Below are 16609 nucleotides of genomic sequence, written 5' to 3'. Positions count from 1 at the left end.
TTTGCCTAAGAACACCCAAATAGTTGTGATTTAAACTTGGATCTTATGCTCTTTCTGCTTTGGCAGACTCTTCCTAAACTGAATAGTATTAGCAAAGAAAACAAGGTAAAAATAGTTTGTGTTTTTTATTGTACAAATTAATTGTATTTGTAACTAAGTTCTATAAAATGTGAAATAAAGATCTTTTATAAGTACGCTTGTCTTATCTCTTTATTTTTCAGTGGTTCTTTATCACCTCACTACTTAAGCTCTGTACTCAAGCAGAACCAGGTGCGAACTCTCAAAGGTATGTGAAAGATCAGTATTTTAAATCATAAAAACTCAGATCAAAATTCAGAACTTTTGTTTAATTATTTTTAAATTATAAAAGTATTAAATGTTCATTGTAGAAGTTTTGGAAAATAAAAACATTTATAAAAAAGAAACTAAAACTTACCCTTTATTCTGCTGTTAACTTTTTAATTGAGGAATACTTGATGGTATACTTGATATTATACGTTTCAGGTGTACAACATAGTGATTCACGATTTTTTAAGGTATACTCCGTTGATAGTTATTATAAAATATTGACTCTATTCCCTGTGTTGTACAATGTATCCTTAAAGCTTATTTCTTTTATGCATAGTAGTTTGTACCTCTTAATCCCCTACCCCTATCTATCTTGCACCTCTGCTGTTCACATTTTAATATAATTGCTTTGGTCCTTTTTATGCTTTTCACATGAGTAGATATGTTTGCGTGCATGCACATACATGCACATACACCCCCCACCTCCCACACACACTTTTTCTCCACTGGGATTATACTGTGTATACTGTTTTATATCCCTGTTTTCATTTCCTTTTATGTATACTTTTCCTTGAAAATAGGGAAATATTTCTTAGTAATGCCTGCAATAGAGAATTATCTTTTTAAGTCTGTCAGACTAGAATAGAGGTTGACAAACTATGTCCCATGGGCCAAATGTGGCCTGCCACCTGTTTTTGTACGGCCTTTGAGTTAGGGATGGTTTTACATATTTCTTTTATAGGTTAAGTGTAAAGAACTATAATTTAGGAAGAAAGCAATGTTAACTTTTAGAATTTTGTAGACTTTTAAAAAGTAGGTCAAAATTCTGAAATTGCAGTTTTCCCCCCCTACTCATAGTTAGTATTACAGGTTAGTGATATATTAACATAAGTTTTCCTAGCATTGTTGCTTTGGAGCCTACAGATGTTTCTATGACCTTTAAAAATAGAAATTCTCAGACTAAAAGCCTTTCTGTGTATCAGAGATATTTAGGCTCTTTAGAACTACACTAAGCCAAGCCTAGGAAACAATATGATGGTAGTCTGTAAAAATAAGGGAGGGAAAGAGTGTGAAAAAGCTTAAGAGGACTCTGCAGAGAAGTTAAGCGGATTGGGAGTCTGCTTCAGATATGCTGTAACTTAACATAAGGCAAGTATCCATTTTCCTGTTACCTGCATGAGTAAATGTGCTCTCTTTACATTTAGGTATTGCTGAAACTTCCTTTATCTTTTTATTGCCTCAGTGAGTTCTGACCCTTAGTCTTTTAAGCTTAGTTCATATACACATTTTGAGAACATTTTCTCTTTTGAATTCTGGGGTTTATTTAGAATTTCTTTTTGCTCTTGTTCTATTCCATCCAAATTCTTCTTCTCCCTTTGGGGAGCAGCTTCCACAACTAGAGCCTAGGTACTTCTTCATCTAATGACTTTATATCTCTCCATGACTGCTAACACCTTACTTCCCTCCATCTCTATCATTGTGAGTCTTAGGGCTATTCCCCTTCTAGTAATTCACTTGGTGGGGAGGGTGGTTGGCATTCTGTCAACCAATGCAAGTCTGTCCTGGAATAGAATACACAATTCTCATGAGTTTTAACAGGAAAACGTAATACCACACAAAAACTTAAGAAAATTTATCATTAAATCAGGTTGCTCTAGCACATATTCATAGACTTCTGAGGAAATTTGCTTTTTCATAACTCTTGATATTATTTCTAGGGTAAAGTTTGAAAATACAACGATAAGTCGATTAAACATTCAACTGTTTATTCTACAAGTACTTGCTGAATTCCTCCATTGTGCCAAGCATTGAACTGGGTGCTTTGGGATATGCAGAGATGAAAGAGACCCAGGCCCTACTCTCAGAAAACATAGAGTTTAATTGAAGAAGGTTGACTAGAATTATGCAGAGTACATTGGGAGAAAAGGAAGTGGGTGGCAAATTAAGCTTAGAGGTGGGTCAGGAAAGGCCTCTTAGAGAAGAAACTGTGATGCTTGAGCTCTGGGCCTCAGAAGTTGGGAGGATATTTTTGGGTAGAGGTTTGGTGGAGGACAGTTGCTGGGAACTGCAGGTCGGTAAGTGTGGCTGAAACCTAAGAGCATAGAAGAGGACCAGGTAGCCTCGGTCCAGTGGCTGTAGATGTGATCGTTTAGTGTGGGCAAGGCAAATGAAGAAGTTTAAGCAGGCATTAGCCAAATCAAGGAGAGCGTATTTAGCATAATGAGTTTGAACTTCTTCCTATAACTATAACATTAGTTCGCATTGAATTCCTGACTGTGGTGTTTCGCATGCATTGCAGCAACTCTTTGAGGTATTGTTACCCTCTCTTACAAATAAGGAAGCTGAACTTCAGAGAGATTAAGTAACTTTCTCAAAGTCACACAACTAGTAAATGGTATAGAAGGAACTCTGATTTCAAAGCCTGCACTCCTACCAGATATGAGGCGTTGGAGGAACTGCTGAAGGTCTTTAAAGAATGAGATGACATTGTCAGTTTTGTGTTTTGTAAAGATCACAGAAGTTTCATTGTTGGCTCCAGTATTAGAATCCAATATAAGATTCATCTGTCACTTCACAGAATCATCTTTTTTAAAGTCTAATGTTTTTTGCTCATCTTGCCAATAGCTATTTTACAGTATTGTATAGCGGGCAGCAGGAGGCACAGGAATCTCATACTGAGATAGCAAAACAAAAGCTGTTTTTGTCAATATTTGGTGTGGGTTTGGAGTAAATTCATCTGTTTAAAAATATTTATCGAGCGCACTTGTGTGCTGGGCACTGTTCTAGGCACCAAGGATATATCAGTGAACAAAGAAAACAAAAACGGAACTATATTCTAGTTAGTAAATTTTAGTATTTATACTTAAGCACTAGCATACTACAAGGAAATATGAAATTTAGACAGTTAATGATGAAGTTAGGGGCTAAGTGCATATCTAAGTTCAATTTTCAGGTTACAAATTAGCATAATTTTTATCTTAATTGAAATGAAAGTAAACTGGTGGTCCAAGCAGCTTAAAGTCTTAGTAATTTTTTGAAATCGCTCTCCTACTTCTTTAAAGAATCATGAGAAACAGCTTCTCTGTTTGGATGCTCTGTAAATGTGTATATTGGTTTTGATAAAGGCAGTAAGTCCTATTATATTTATTACTTAGCTTATAACCATTTAAATTCTGCCTCTGGTTCTCATATCATTCCTTAAGCAAATGGACTGAGAATCAGATGATAGAAACTTATTTGTCTTATTGTAACCCTCACTTTCACATAGTTAAGCCTGATGTCTTTTAAATTTTTTTCTCAATTATTAATAATTTCTTAGCATCAAGGCTAAGAAAATATAAACCAGGAGGCATAAATTAACACTTTTTACAGAGATTTATTTGAACCAGTTATTAAATCAGTAGCATATTTTGAACCCCAGTCAGAACTATGAAGGATAAAAAGGGAAATAATATGACTTAACTAAGTTGTTGTTGTTATTGTTTAACTCACTGTTTTGATGGCTCTCATGGCTCTAATGACAAATGACTGTAAACTGGAAGTGAATTATAGGATTAAACTAAATAGTGTCAGAGAAAATATATACAAAAGACTTTATAAATGAACCAAATTTTTATTCTTCATGAACTGAATATGTTAAATAATATAGCTAATAGTATGTTTATTAAAACCCAGCACCATCTTTAAAACAGCATGAAGTACTTACTAATGAAAAAAAGCATTATGAAGTGTGTTCAGTTGTGACAATAAACAAATAAGTCTTAAGTTTAATTTTAATACCAAAACTGATTTGGTACTATAAATAAAAATTGTTTGTAAAATCTACACAGTTAGTTTTTGTTCCAAGAAGTTCAAGATTGTATTGATAACCAGGTGTTCTTGATTACCGAGTGTCTGCGATCATTGGTGCTTATTTTAACACTGAAGTTAAACTTTTTTTTAGTTAATTGGCAAGGCATTGTGGGAAGCATACTTAGCAAATGTTCTGAACCAAACAAATCAGATGTAGATAAAATCCTTTTGCAAAGAAGTTTTTGCAAAGAAGTAATTTCATGTGGGAAAATTCAAATTAATTTGCCTGTAACAAGTTCCTACAAGAAATAAGGGTATTTAAGGAACACTTTTCCTATCATTCTACTGTTATAGAAACAGTACCTAATTTTGTTATTATTTTAAGAAAGGAAATGGTACAGGATAAGTCTCTTAATCAATTTTCTTTAGTTTTAGGTATTTCAGAAATTAAGAATGTTTTATAGGTGCTTCATTTATAAGATTAATAAATTTCCTGAAATTGTTTCCTCATTATAATGCATTTCAGTATTAGATTCTCTCCCTCACTACCACTCCCTTTTTTTTTTTTTAATAAAGTTGGAAACAAGGTAGATATTTAATTATTTCATGGAGCAGTTAGTATAATGCTCTGTTAGTATAATGCCATGCAAGTTGTGCCCTGCACAAGGACACCTGGCTGAGGCAGTGAATGGGCTTTGAAATCAGCCAGCACTCCAGTCCCCAAGCTGTGTGCCTTGGTATAGGGAAACATTCACCTGGAGGCAAGTTTTTTTTTTTTTCCAGTTCACACAGAGATACAATATGGGCTATAGCTGTACCTTTTTTTCTTCAAAGACATGTTAGAATACTGAACTCTATCGTATTGTAGTCAGATCTCATTCTGAAAGATAGGAATTGCAGAAGTCTTTGTTTTGCTAGCCTCTGTGGCTGTGGCATGTGGGAATCACTGATTCAAATTCTTTTTAACTTGCTGTTTTTTTCTGCCTGAAATGCTTTTCCTTTGGGTGTCTTCATGGTTTCATTCTCTCACCTCCCTGAGGTTTTTGCTCAACTGTTACCTCTCCTTGAGGCCTTCCCTAACCTCTACTTAAAATTGCAACCACCTTTCCCCTCATTCTGTGTCTCCCTTCCCCCTTAATTCTTCTCCCTAGTGTTTTTCACTCTGATATACTGTATTTCTTTGTGTTATGAGAGGTTAGGGATTTTCCTGTTTTGTTTTCTGCTATATTCTCACAGCCTGGAATGATGTCAGCCTTATAACAGGACACTCTATTGAATGAATAACAGAATAGAGAATTTCCAGTATACTCGGTAATTTTCTACAAAATTTCCTACTCTAATTATAGATGCTTAGTAAGTATTAAGGGATGATGATAGAGTACAAATTGAAGGCCTGGGTTCTGGAGGTAGACTGCACAGGTTTAAATCCCACCTCTGTTGTTCTTAGAGGCCCATCTTTGTCCATTTTCTAAGTTGATAATACTTAGAACATGCCAAAGACTCTGTAATTTGGTGATAATCAGCTTAATCTAAGGAAAGGAGGGAGGGGAAAGATGTAATATATTCTTTACACATTTATCAAGGAACCACTATTTGTTCCAGGCTTATGGAACATAAAGAGGATAAGACATGATTCCTATCTTAAGGAAGCTGACAGTCTAATTGGAAAGACATTCATCTAGAGACTCTGATTCATGAGATCACATTTTATTCAAGGGAAAAGAGTATAGTATTATGTGCTCCTTCATAGCAACAATCTTCTGATAAGTTAAGCCTGTTTATTAAGGTCAAAAACATTTCCTGCCTTCACACAGTTTATGGTCAAGATGAGGAGAAAGCAAGTCACTATCCTCATGAATTTATTATCAAAAATAACTTTATAATTAGATATTACAAGTAAAATGCAAAACTTTGGGGTAATAAAAATTTTCCAGCTTTGAGATATAGAAATGGGGGGTTTCATATCAGTCTTGTTTTAAACTTATTCTTTATAACCTAAAATTTATAAACATTTTCTAACTTTTCCTTCACATTTTAGATTATACCATTTTACATTTATTCAGTCACGATTGTTCAGACTAACAGAGATGGCTAAGATGGAGAGGGGTGAACTTTTAGTACAGAAGTAGGTATGAGAGCATAATGACCTCTGGAATAGAACCTGCTGATTTTACCAGCCTTTCTTTTAAAACCCATTTTTCTTATGGAATATCCATAATTATGTTTGAGCTCTTGAGTATTATATAAATCTGTAGTACTTGTAGGCTTGTATATAATTATGACTAAAGACAGTATTAATATTTTTGTGTTTTCTTGGCTAATTTAATCTGTTTAAGGGCAATCCTTATTGAAATGCAGGTCAGGTTCTTATTTTCATTGTGAATAATTAAAGAAGAGAACTTTCTTTATCTCTAGTACCTCTTAATTCTCCTTTATAATAGACTCTCTTTTATAAAGAACATGAATATTATCACTCTTTTCCTTTTTCAGAATCTGATATTGACGCTGCCACTGCAATGATGCTTTTAAATACTTCTATAGAACAAGGAATTTTGGAATGTAAGCAATCACACTTTTCTTTTTAAAATACATTTTTTGTGAGTGTCTTTCAAATGTCATTTTTTTTTTTTAATATTTATTTATTTGGCTGCTCCAGGTCTTAGTTGCGGCACACGGGATCTTCGCTGTTTCATGCAGGTTCTTTTAGTTGCAGCATGTGGGCTCTTTAGTTGTGGCATGCGGCGTCTTTCAGTTGCGGCATGTGGGATCTAGTTCCCTGACCAGAGATAGAACCCGGGCCTCCTGCATTGGGAGCACGGAGTCTTAACCGGGGAAGTCCCTCAAATGTCATTTAGGATGCAAAATATTAGTGTTGCAGGCAGAATTACTTCTTTCTAACTAGATTGTGTTTTCATCTGAATAACTTAGTTTCTGTTTTATTATATTTCTTTTAATTTATGTGAGCAGTTGAGAGATCGAGGCTAATGCTGTGATAGATCTTGTTACATTGACTAAGAAATGAAGAAATAAATAGCATACTTAGAAATTAAGCTTGAAGATTTAAAAGTAAAAATGAAAGCTATGAATAAGAAAACATAGAAAAGTATGTTTATAACCTTGAAATGGAAAAAGCCTTTTTTGAGATGAGATACAAAATGCGAAATCCATAAAAGCTGTGTAAATTTAATTAAACATCAAAATTTTAGAGTTCTGACAACAGCAGATATCTTTAAGCATAACACTGGGACAACATATTTCTTCACTTTATATACAGACAAAGGAATAATATTGAGTATACATGTGTATATAAAAAAGATTTTATAAGTAAGAAATAAGGAAACAGTTCAACAGAAAAGTCAGCAAAATATATGAATAGGTGGGCCTCAGAGGAGGAAATATATAGATGGACAACACACGTTTGAAAAGATGCGGCTTCTCTAGAAATCAGGGAGATACAAAATGAAACGATATTGATACTATCTTTTTGTCCATGAGATTATGAAAAATTAAAATGATTGATAATATTAGGGGTTAAGTATAGGAAATGGGTATTGTCATACACTGTAGAATATAAATTGGTACAACCATTTTGGAAGGCAGTTTGGAAATACCAATTAAAACTTAAAATGTGTATATTCTTTTACTTATTAATTATATTTCTTGTTACCTCTCCTAAAAAAATATTGTGTATGTGTAAGAAAAGGCTTGTGGATGGATTTTCATTGCAGTATTATTTGTAATAGTGGAAAACTGGCAACAACCTAAATATCAATAAGTAAATGGTTAGCTAACCAGTGGCACATTGATATTGAGGCATTCTGTGCAAGCAGCTCAAAGTAATTATATTGTCCATGGAAAGGTCAAGACATACCATTAAGTGGTTTAAAAATGTTTCACATTAATACCTACAGGATGATACGGTCTGCATAAAATTTGAAAACCCACAAAACATTACCAATCTAAAGCACTTATTCAGGAGTGATGTAGTAGTTTTAAATGGCCTGTTTCTGCAATCAAATGCATTTGATTTATTGATGGAAGCTTTATTTTCCACAGGTGAGAAGCCTCTTCCTCTTAAAACAGCAGTGCAAAAAAAAAGGAGTTATAGCAATGCATTTAATCATTCCAGTGCTATGCGATTACACGAGAGTGATTCTTTAGCCACCAGCATTGATCCAAAAGAAGACCACAATTACAGTGCAAGTAGCATGACAGCACAGCGTTGTGCATCCAGGTCTAGTGTGTCTTCCCTGTCTTCTGTGGATGAGGTATATGAATTTATCCCAAAGAGTAGCCATGTAGGAAGTGATGGCAGTGAAGGATTTCACAGTGAAGAAGATACAGACGTTGATTATGAAGATGATCCTCTTGGAGACAGTGGCTATGCATCACAGGCTTGTGCAGATACCTCTGAAAAAGGGCAGCCAGACAAAAAGATGCGAAAACAGTCGTGTCAAGAAATTGATGAGGAGCTCAAAGAGGCAGCTGGATCTCTGCTCCACCTTGCTGGAATTCGTACATGTCTAGGTTCCCTAATAAGTACTGCAAAGACACAAAATCAAAAGCAGCGGAAAAAATAGAAATACTTATTAGTGTGAAATTTTTAAATGTGGCAATACTCTTCTACTTAATTCTTTACAAGGGATATCAAAGCCATAATGGACTTCTTTTGTTTCAGGGTGGGGGAGGGGTGCTAATTACCTGTTTATTTCTAAACATTTTTGTTTTTTAAATTTTTATTAAATAATTGCTGTTAGGATCATGCCCAATCATAAATATGATGTGAAGTCCTAAAAGCATAATTTCTGTGATAAGTGTGATAAGATTTGGAAATATTATGTAAAAAAAATCCCCAGCCTCTGTCTTAAACTTGTAGGGAAAATCTTTTATTCTATTAATGTGTCCAAATATATGAATTGGCAACTCTGTAACATATTTTTTTCATTTTCTCTTCCAATCTGTAATTAATTATAGTTGCTGATCCAGCTAAAAATTTTGCTGCTTTCTTTCTCACATATTCCTCTTGACACAATGCAATCCAGTAGGATGAGATTTCAATTTTTTATTTTGTCTTAGTTTTTGTTTTTAATTATTTTTTGTTGACACATGAACAAAGTTGAATATAAATTGGAAAAGATCCTAGATGTCTAGAAAGTTCCTTTTGGATACATAGGCAGTACAGCAAAAATTCTAAGATTTAGAAAAGGCAATTTTGTGATGTAATTTCATTTAAGAACCCTGTAATTCCTACTACTGTATTATCTTTGAAATTTTTTAACTTCCCAGATATTGCATAGCATTTATTGGAGCCATTTCTTCTTTCCCAAAGTGCTTTGCAACCATTGTTTGAATTTTAGCCACTAACTGTCTTTGTTGAGGAGAAACTATCCAATGAGAGGATATAGCCATAGAGTGTATTAGGAAGTTAACACCCATTTTGGCACACTTCTGCAATAAGAGGATCTTTCATTTGCTTGTTAAATGTCCTGCATTCTGAGAATCTTGTAGTACGAATGGAGTGTAATCTAATATAAACACTTTGAATACGTATTACTTATGTTATCGTAAATAAAGGTAGATCATTTAGGAAAAAAATTCTGCCCAAACTTTGTATGAATTAAATTTGTATGTGCACCCAGTTAAGGTAAAGGATTTAACAAAACTATAGAGACAAAATGCCTTCGTGGATTTCAAAATTCATATAAAATTAAATCTTATATAATACATCCTTTTGAGGAGGCAGTGTAATACCTATTATGTGCCATTAAATCCATGCTAAAAGATTTTGTTACTGTTCGAAATGTGTATTGACCAAGGCCTTTTTCAGTATTTGAACAAATCTGCTTGTATGATACATTTTTTCATATCATTTATATAATGTGACTATATCATTCAAAAGGAACAGGGATACTAATAAAACTCAACTTATTCACTATATATTTTTTTACAACAGCAGGAGCAACTTTCCAAAAGTTCAGTCTTATCTCACGCTACATCCTGTTTCATAGACAATGACCTTGTTTTCATTTTCTGATAATTTCATATATACATATACATACACACATATACGTACATACACACATAAGCTCACGATTTTGGTTTGTTACTTTCAGCTACTTCTATGACAATAAAGCATTTTCTTGGATTTTTTTTAAACAAATATTTTTAACTTGTAGAGTTTATTTGGGCAAAACTGAAACGAGAAGCATAATGAAAACGTCTTTTTCAGTTGGCAAGACTTTAAGCCAGGGATAACAACATTAATATTACCTGTCCTGTTCCCATGTTAATTGTAATTGAACCTGGATAGCCACATTTATAGAATCGGTGCTGTTGAAAAATAGTAATCTTTCAATGTGTTGATAATGAATAAGTGTGCAGGATGAGGTATTGGATTTTTTTGTTCTTCGTATATGTCACATCTGCTACAGAAAATGGCTAACCCAAGTTAACATCTTTTACTGTAGACAGTGCTTATAACACCAGAAATTGTTTTTACCATGGTATAAGTAGTACCGAGATTATAAAAATCATTTTAATAACAAAATGTTTTTAAGCTATTTACTGTGGCCCTCTGTATAGACCTTATTAACAGTGTTTTAATGATCTGGTTCCAATTTATCTTGTTCAGCTGAAATTCTGTACCGCAAATGTTCTGTCTGGTTCCAGTCCATTAGATAATTAGTATTTGTGAAGTAAAGGAAAGTAAGATAAGGAGGGGGAAAGTCCTTCCCAGTTCAAATAGAGATCTTCAAAGTTATTTTTGTTTTAATATAAATAACAATAACTCTTTAAACTTGATTTTCTCTCCCTCTTCATTGTACTCTTCCCACAAATTTAAAAGTTAAAAGTTCTGTTCATCACTAGCAAGGTCAATAAACTTTCACACTAAAACCTAACAGGAAGAAGTTATAGGATATTTTATATTGAATTCTTATATAGAATTCAGTGCATCACTTTCCATGTGCTGATTTACCAAGGCAGTTATTTTTAAGGTGAAGAACCTTTTTAATTATGGTCCACCATTAATACTTCCATAGACATCCCATTCCTCAGGTTTGTTGAGATAAAAACATAGCTAATAACCACCCAGTTAAGGAAAGTCATTTCAAGTCCTATGGACTGGAAATTGTATTTCTAAGAATATATTACTAGCAAATTTTACTATAATAAAAACAACTTGGCAATCCTGGAGAGATTTTATATTTTAAAACTGTGACTTAAACTAACATATAATTTGCCTTGCATCAATATAAATTGTTACAACCGATTCCAGTTTATAATAGATCCCTAGTAGAAGTTTTAACAGTTAATCTTCATCTTTCACATCCCAAATAGAATCAGTGTTTCATGAATATGTATTTTTGAAATTGATTTGTGCAATATATTACTAAGTTAGTTCATGTTTTATTTTACTTTTCAAATTCAGAGAAAGAAAGTATTACATGGAGAAGCTAATTATTGGTGGATCACCTCCTTTTCTCCACCTTTGAGCCTTTCATGTCCTCCTTGTAACCAATGTGACTTCTCTTAACTCAGATTCCTTTGTATATAGTAAAGTTTAGAATATATATATTTTTTCTTTTGCTACTTTCTGAGGCATTATGTAAAGTGTCATACTGGGTCGTCAGTTAAATATATGTTAGCACGAATTCAAAACTAGAGAAAATTTTAAGGGGGGAATGTGTGTGTCTTCGTAGACCAGGAGGCCTTTCCCAGCAATTTAAGCAACAGGTGTGAATACTTCACAAAGCTGTGAAGACTATTGTCTTAAATACTACAGTAACTTAACAACCTTTTGTGAAGACCATAGCATTTAATTAAGAAACTTTGAGGCTTTCTAGTTTACATATATTATATAGTTTTTTGTTAGTTTGAAATGTTATATAAGCTTTGATTTAAACAAAGTTTGCTTTAGTATGTTAATGATGTAGTCAAAATATTTATTGAAAGACAAAGTAGAGTATTTTAATGTTATACCTGCCATTTTTTTAAAAGCACATTTTTTGCATCTAACTGCCAGTGCCATTGTCAAAACTTGTTTTTAAAATTGTTGTACATTTCTTATTAAACTAAGTGCTTAATTTTAAAGTATTATGTTGCCATTACATAGTGTATAAAAATGTATAATTGCCAATTCATTGTAACTATTATTTATTTTTAAGTGAAAGAATGCTGATTCAAGAAATTTGAGTTATTAAACTGTCCTTATCCTCTTTTCTAATGTAGCATAAAAATTACCGAGTTTGAGTTATAATTGCCAGTAAGTAGATGACCAGTCCAAGTGTACCACTTCTCAGTTGCCAGTCTTTGCTCATATTAAAAACAACTTAACAAATGTTTAGTTTTTGTATCTAATCTCTGATTATTGTTTATAAAGTTTATTTTTACCAAAGAGATGCAATTCATTATGATGAAGTATTACAGAATAAACCTTGTTTTATAACGTACTTGTACTTTCTCTCTCCTTTGGGGGTTGGTAGTATAGATGTAGGTGGTTCATACTCCTACACTGACACACTCTTTCTATTCCAGTGTTACAAAGTTGGAGTCATGCAGATGAAGAATAAAAGTTTTAATTTCAGAATTTTTTAAAGGCTGTTTTTTGAAAGTATTCTTTTTCCTGGTTTTTATATGTCATCTTGATCATTGAAAGCTAAAATAGTGTGAATTACATTATTCTCTTCCTGAAGTTGTACTTTTCCTGTTCGTATATATAATGAGATATTTTGAAATATAACTAAGAAAAATTGAGTAGAATATGTAATTATTAAGGTTTATTTCTGAGAATTCCCTGGTGGTCCAGTGGTTAGGACTGTGCACTCTCACTGCTGAGGGCCTGGGTTCAGTGCCTGGTCAGGGAACTAAGATCCCACAAGCCACACGGCACGGCCGAAAAAAAAAGACTATTTCTAAATACAGTTGACCCTTGAACAACGTGGAGGTTAATTCACATATAACTTATAGTCAGCCCTCTGTATCTTCAGTTCCTCCGTAAAGGCAGATTCAACCAACTGTGGACTGTGTAGTATTGTAGTACTTACTATTGAAAAATATCCAAGTATGAGTAGACTCTCGAAGTTCAAACCCACCTTACTCAAGGGTCAACTGTACAGTAGTTTTACTTCAAAAATACCCACAATAATCACCTGTTAAAAATTGGGCATCCATTGTAAAATGGAATAATCTACAACCACTACTTTGATTTTAATTTCCCCTGTCACTTCTTTGAAGTTCTGTGCTGGTCATTTAAACGGTAGTATCTACCTAGAGTTGTGTATTCAAAATGAGTTGGTGAGACAGCCATATTGATTTTAAACTCCCTTTGAAATCCAGATTCATTTAAAAGTAGCCATTTGGGATTCATGTATTTGTCCCTTTAAAGAGAATCTTATTCTCACTGTTAGATTCACCACTTTCTCGCTCATACAAGTTCTGAGCTAGTATAATTTTTATACACCATTTTTAGAAAAATATTAAAATATAGGTTAAAACATGTTTAGTCTTTTCCTCAAGAATTTCAGGACATGGATCTTTGTTTTTTTGTTTTTGGGGAAATGAAGCTAGCAAAATACAAAAATTTAGATATAAAAGTGTTGAGAATCTTTAAGAATGAAAATAATTACCAATCTTAGAAATAGCCATATTAATATGCTCCATGAAATTTTAAGTAGAGGAATGTTTAGACGCTGTCATCCTCTAAATTAAAATAGCCATGTGCTACACAGAGAATATAACTTATATTTAAGGATAGTTTGTGTTCCAAAGATTGTTGGAAAACTAGAAACACTCTTCAGTGAACTCCAGAGCAAGTTATGTACCTCATAATATAGTGGATAAACAACAATCCCCTCTTAACTGAAAGTGATTCTTACACAGAAATTTTGTTTAGGTGGATTTTCTTCCATTATAGATTTTCCTTAACCGTGAGGTTTTGGTTCAAGTAAATACTTAACAAATCCACCTTGTTGGGAAATTTTAATAATAGAGGAAACTAGGAGTTGTGCAGGAAAGAAAGATTGTAAAAATTATTAATTTAGGGGAGATTTAAGAACCTGAAGCAAAATTGCTATCTGCTGGTTGAGAATTTGAAATAGAGACTGCAGCCAGATTAAAGTACTCTGCAGTCGGGAATTCCCTGGTGGTCCAATGGTTAGGACTTGGTGTTTTAAGCGAGGCTAAATAAAGTGCTCTGCCATGGAACTAAATTCATATGATAATCCTGTATATTGAGACGAATTGACAAGAAGTTGCACACCCTTTGTGAACTGAACATCTTTTCACTGAAGTATTTCAGTGCTTAATCCCAAGCACTGGGTTTTAAGTGTTGGACATACAATACACACTAAGAAGAAAAATAGACAGTCCCTCTCAAAAATGTAAACACAATTGTGAATTGTGGTGATTGCCATGAAAGAAGAAAATAAGGAGCTCTCAAAATATATAACATTTAATCTGGGGTTTCAGGGGAGGTTACCCTGAGGAATGTAATTTAAGCTGAAATCTGAAAGAAGCAGGTAATTTTGGAATGAAAGCATGGCAAATTCTTCTGGGCAAGGATAATAGCATTCACTAAGAGCCCTGTGATTGGAGGAAACATGAGATTTTCAGTGAAGTAACAGGCTAGTCTTACAAAGCAAAAGAGCTGGGGCCAAACTTTGCAAAGCCACGTGAGTCAAATTAAAGATTTGGGCTATTATTTTAAGTACGTAGGGAAGCCGATGAAGGTGTATGTGGTTTAAGAAATCACCCTAACACTTTGTTTATGGGTTTTTTCCCCCAATTTTATTCCATGACTTGGTTTTCTCCCCCCTTTTTTTTTTGTATTGGAATATAGTTGATTTACAATGTTTCAGGTGTATAGTAAAGAGATTCAATTATATGTATATAACTGAATATATATATATATATATACACACACTTTACAGATTCTTTTCCATTATAGGTTATTACAATATTTTGAATACAGTTCCCTGTGCTATACAATAGGTCCTCGTTGTTTCACCCTGACACTTTGACTTGCAGCCATAATGAAGTAACAGGGTCAGATTTAAGCTCCTCTGTAAACAACCAGAAAACTGGGCAAAATATATGAAATATTTTTGACGCGATCAATAAGAGTGATACAATTCTAGCCAGATTAATTAATGGGGAAACATAAAAAGGACATAAATTAGCAAAATCAGAAATGAAATGAGGCATAAGGACAGATCCTACAGGTATTAAAAGGATAATAAAAGAGTACTATTAAGACCGTTAAGCCAATTCATTCAACTTAGATGAAATGAACAAATTTTTCTGAAGTATAATTGACCTACAATATTATATTAGTTTCAAGTGTACAGCATAGCATGGTGATTCAATATTTTTATACATTACAAAATGATTACCACGATAAGTCTAGTTACCATCTGTCACCATACAAAGTTATTACGATATTACTATATTCCCTATGCTGTACATTACATCCCTGGGACTTATTTTACGGCTAAAGTTTATACCTCTTAATCTCCCTCACCTATTTCACTCATTTATTCCATCGCACCTCCCCTCTGGCAACAACCAGTTTGTTCTATATACGTATCTATGAATCTGTTTCTGTTTTGTTACATTTGTTTTGATTTTTAGATTCCACATATAAGTGAAATCATACTGTATTTGTCTTTGTCTTATTTCATTTAGCATAATACACTTTAGGTCCACCCATATTGTTACAGGCTGCAAGATTTCATTTTTTATGGCATATATATATAGTTAGATAGGTAGATATTTAGGTGTGTGTGTGTGTGTATGTATGTATATATTCCACATCTTTATTCATCTATCAGTGGACACTTAGGTTGCTTCCACATCTTGGCTATTTTAAATAATGCTGCAATGAAAATAGAGATTAATATATGTTTTTGAATTCGTGTTTTTGTTTTCTTCAGATACCCAGAAGTGGAAATGCTGGATCATGGTAGTTCTAATATTTTGAGGAATCTCCATACTGTTTTCCATATTGGCTGTACCAATTTACATGCCCACAAATAGCACAAGGGTTCCTTTCATCTACATCCTTCCCAACACCTGTCATTTATTGTCTTTTTGATAGTAGCTTTTCTGACAGATGTAAGGTGGTATCTCTCTGTGGTTTTGATTTGCATTTCCATTATGATATTGATGTTGAGCACCTTTTCATGTGTCTGTTGCCATCTGTATGTCTTCTTTGGGAAAATGTCTATTCAGGTTCTCTACCCATTTTTCAATCAGGTTGTTTGTTTTTTTGATGTTGATTTGTATGAGTCCTCTACATTTTGGATAGTAATCCCTTATCAGTTATATCATCTGCAAATATTTTCTTCTATTCAGAAGGCTGTTTTCTCATTTGTTAATAGTTTCTTCACTGTGCAAAAGCTTTTTAGTTTGATGTAGTCCCTTTTGTTTATTTTTGTGCTTATTTCCCTTGCCTGAGGGGAAGAATATTGCTAAGACAAATGTCAAAGAGCATATTACTAAGCTTTCTTCTAAGAATTTTATGGCTTCAGGT

The 16609-nt window shown here is 33.4% G+C and overlaps 1 protein-coding gene across 5 annotated transcripts in view; it reads left to right on the top strand.

Moving 5' to 3' along the window:
- FOXN2 (forkhead box N2) overlaps positions 1-12530 on the top strand; it is a 56257-nt gene extending 43727 nt beyond the window's left edge. For all 5 annotated transcript variants that reach the window (XM_027113174.1, XM_027113170.1, XM_027113173.1 and 2 more), the window contains exons 4-6: positions 222-286; positions 6571-6639; positions 8137-12530. In XM_027113174.1, coding sequence (XP_026968975.1) covers positions 222-286; positions 6571-6639; positions 8137-8660 — 658 coding nt within the window. In that variant the 3' untranslated portion in view covers positions 8661-12530. The remainder of the gene's footprint in view (positions 1-221; positions 287-6570; positions 6640-8136) is intronic.
- Positions 12531-16609: the final 4079 nt, after the last annotated feature.

The sequence above is a fragment of the Aethalodelphis obliquidens genome, unplaced genomic scaffold, assembly GCF_003676395.1.
Source record: "Aethalodelphis obliquidens isolate GAN/ISIS:26980383/991018 unplaced genomic scaffold, ASM367639v1 scaffold12, whole genome shotgun sequence".
Classification (NCBI taxonomy): domain Eukaryota; kingdom Metazoa; phylum Chordata; class Mammalia; order Artiodactyla; family Delphinidae; genus Aethalodelphis; species Aethalodelphis obliquidens.
This window is presented reverse-complemented; position numbering and strand designations above follow the sequence as displayed.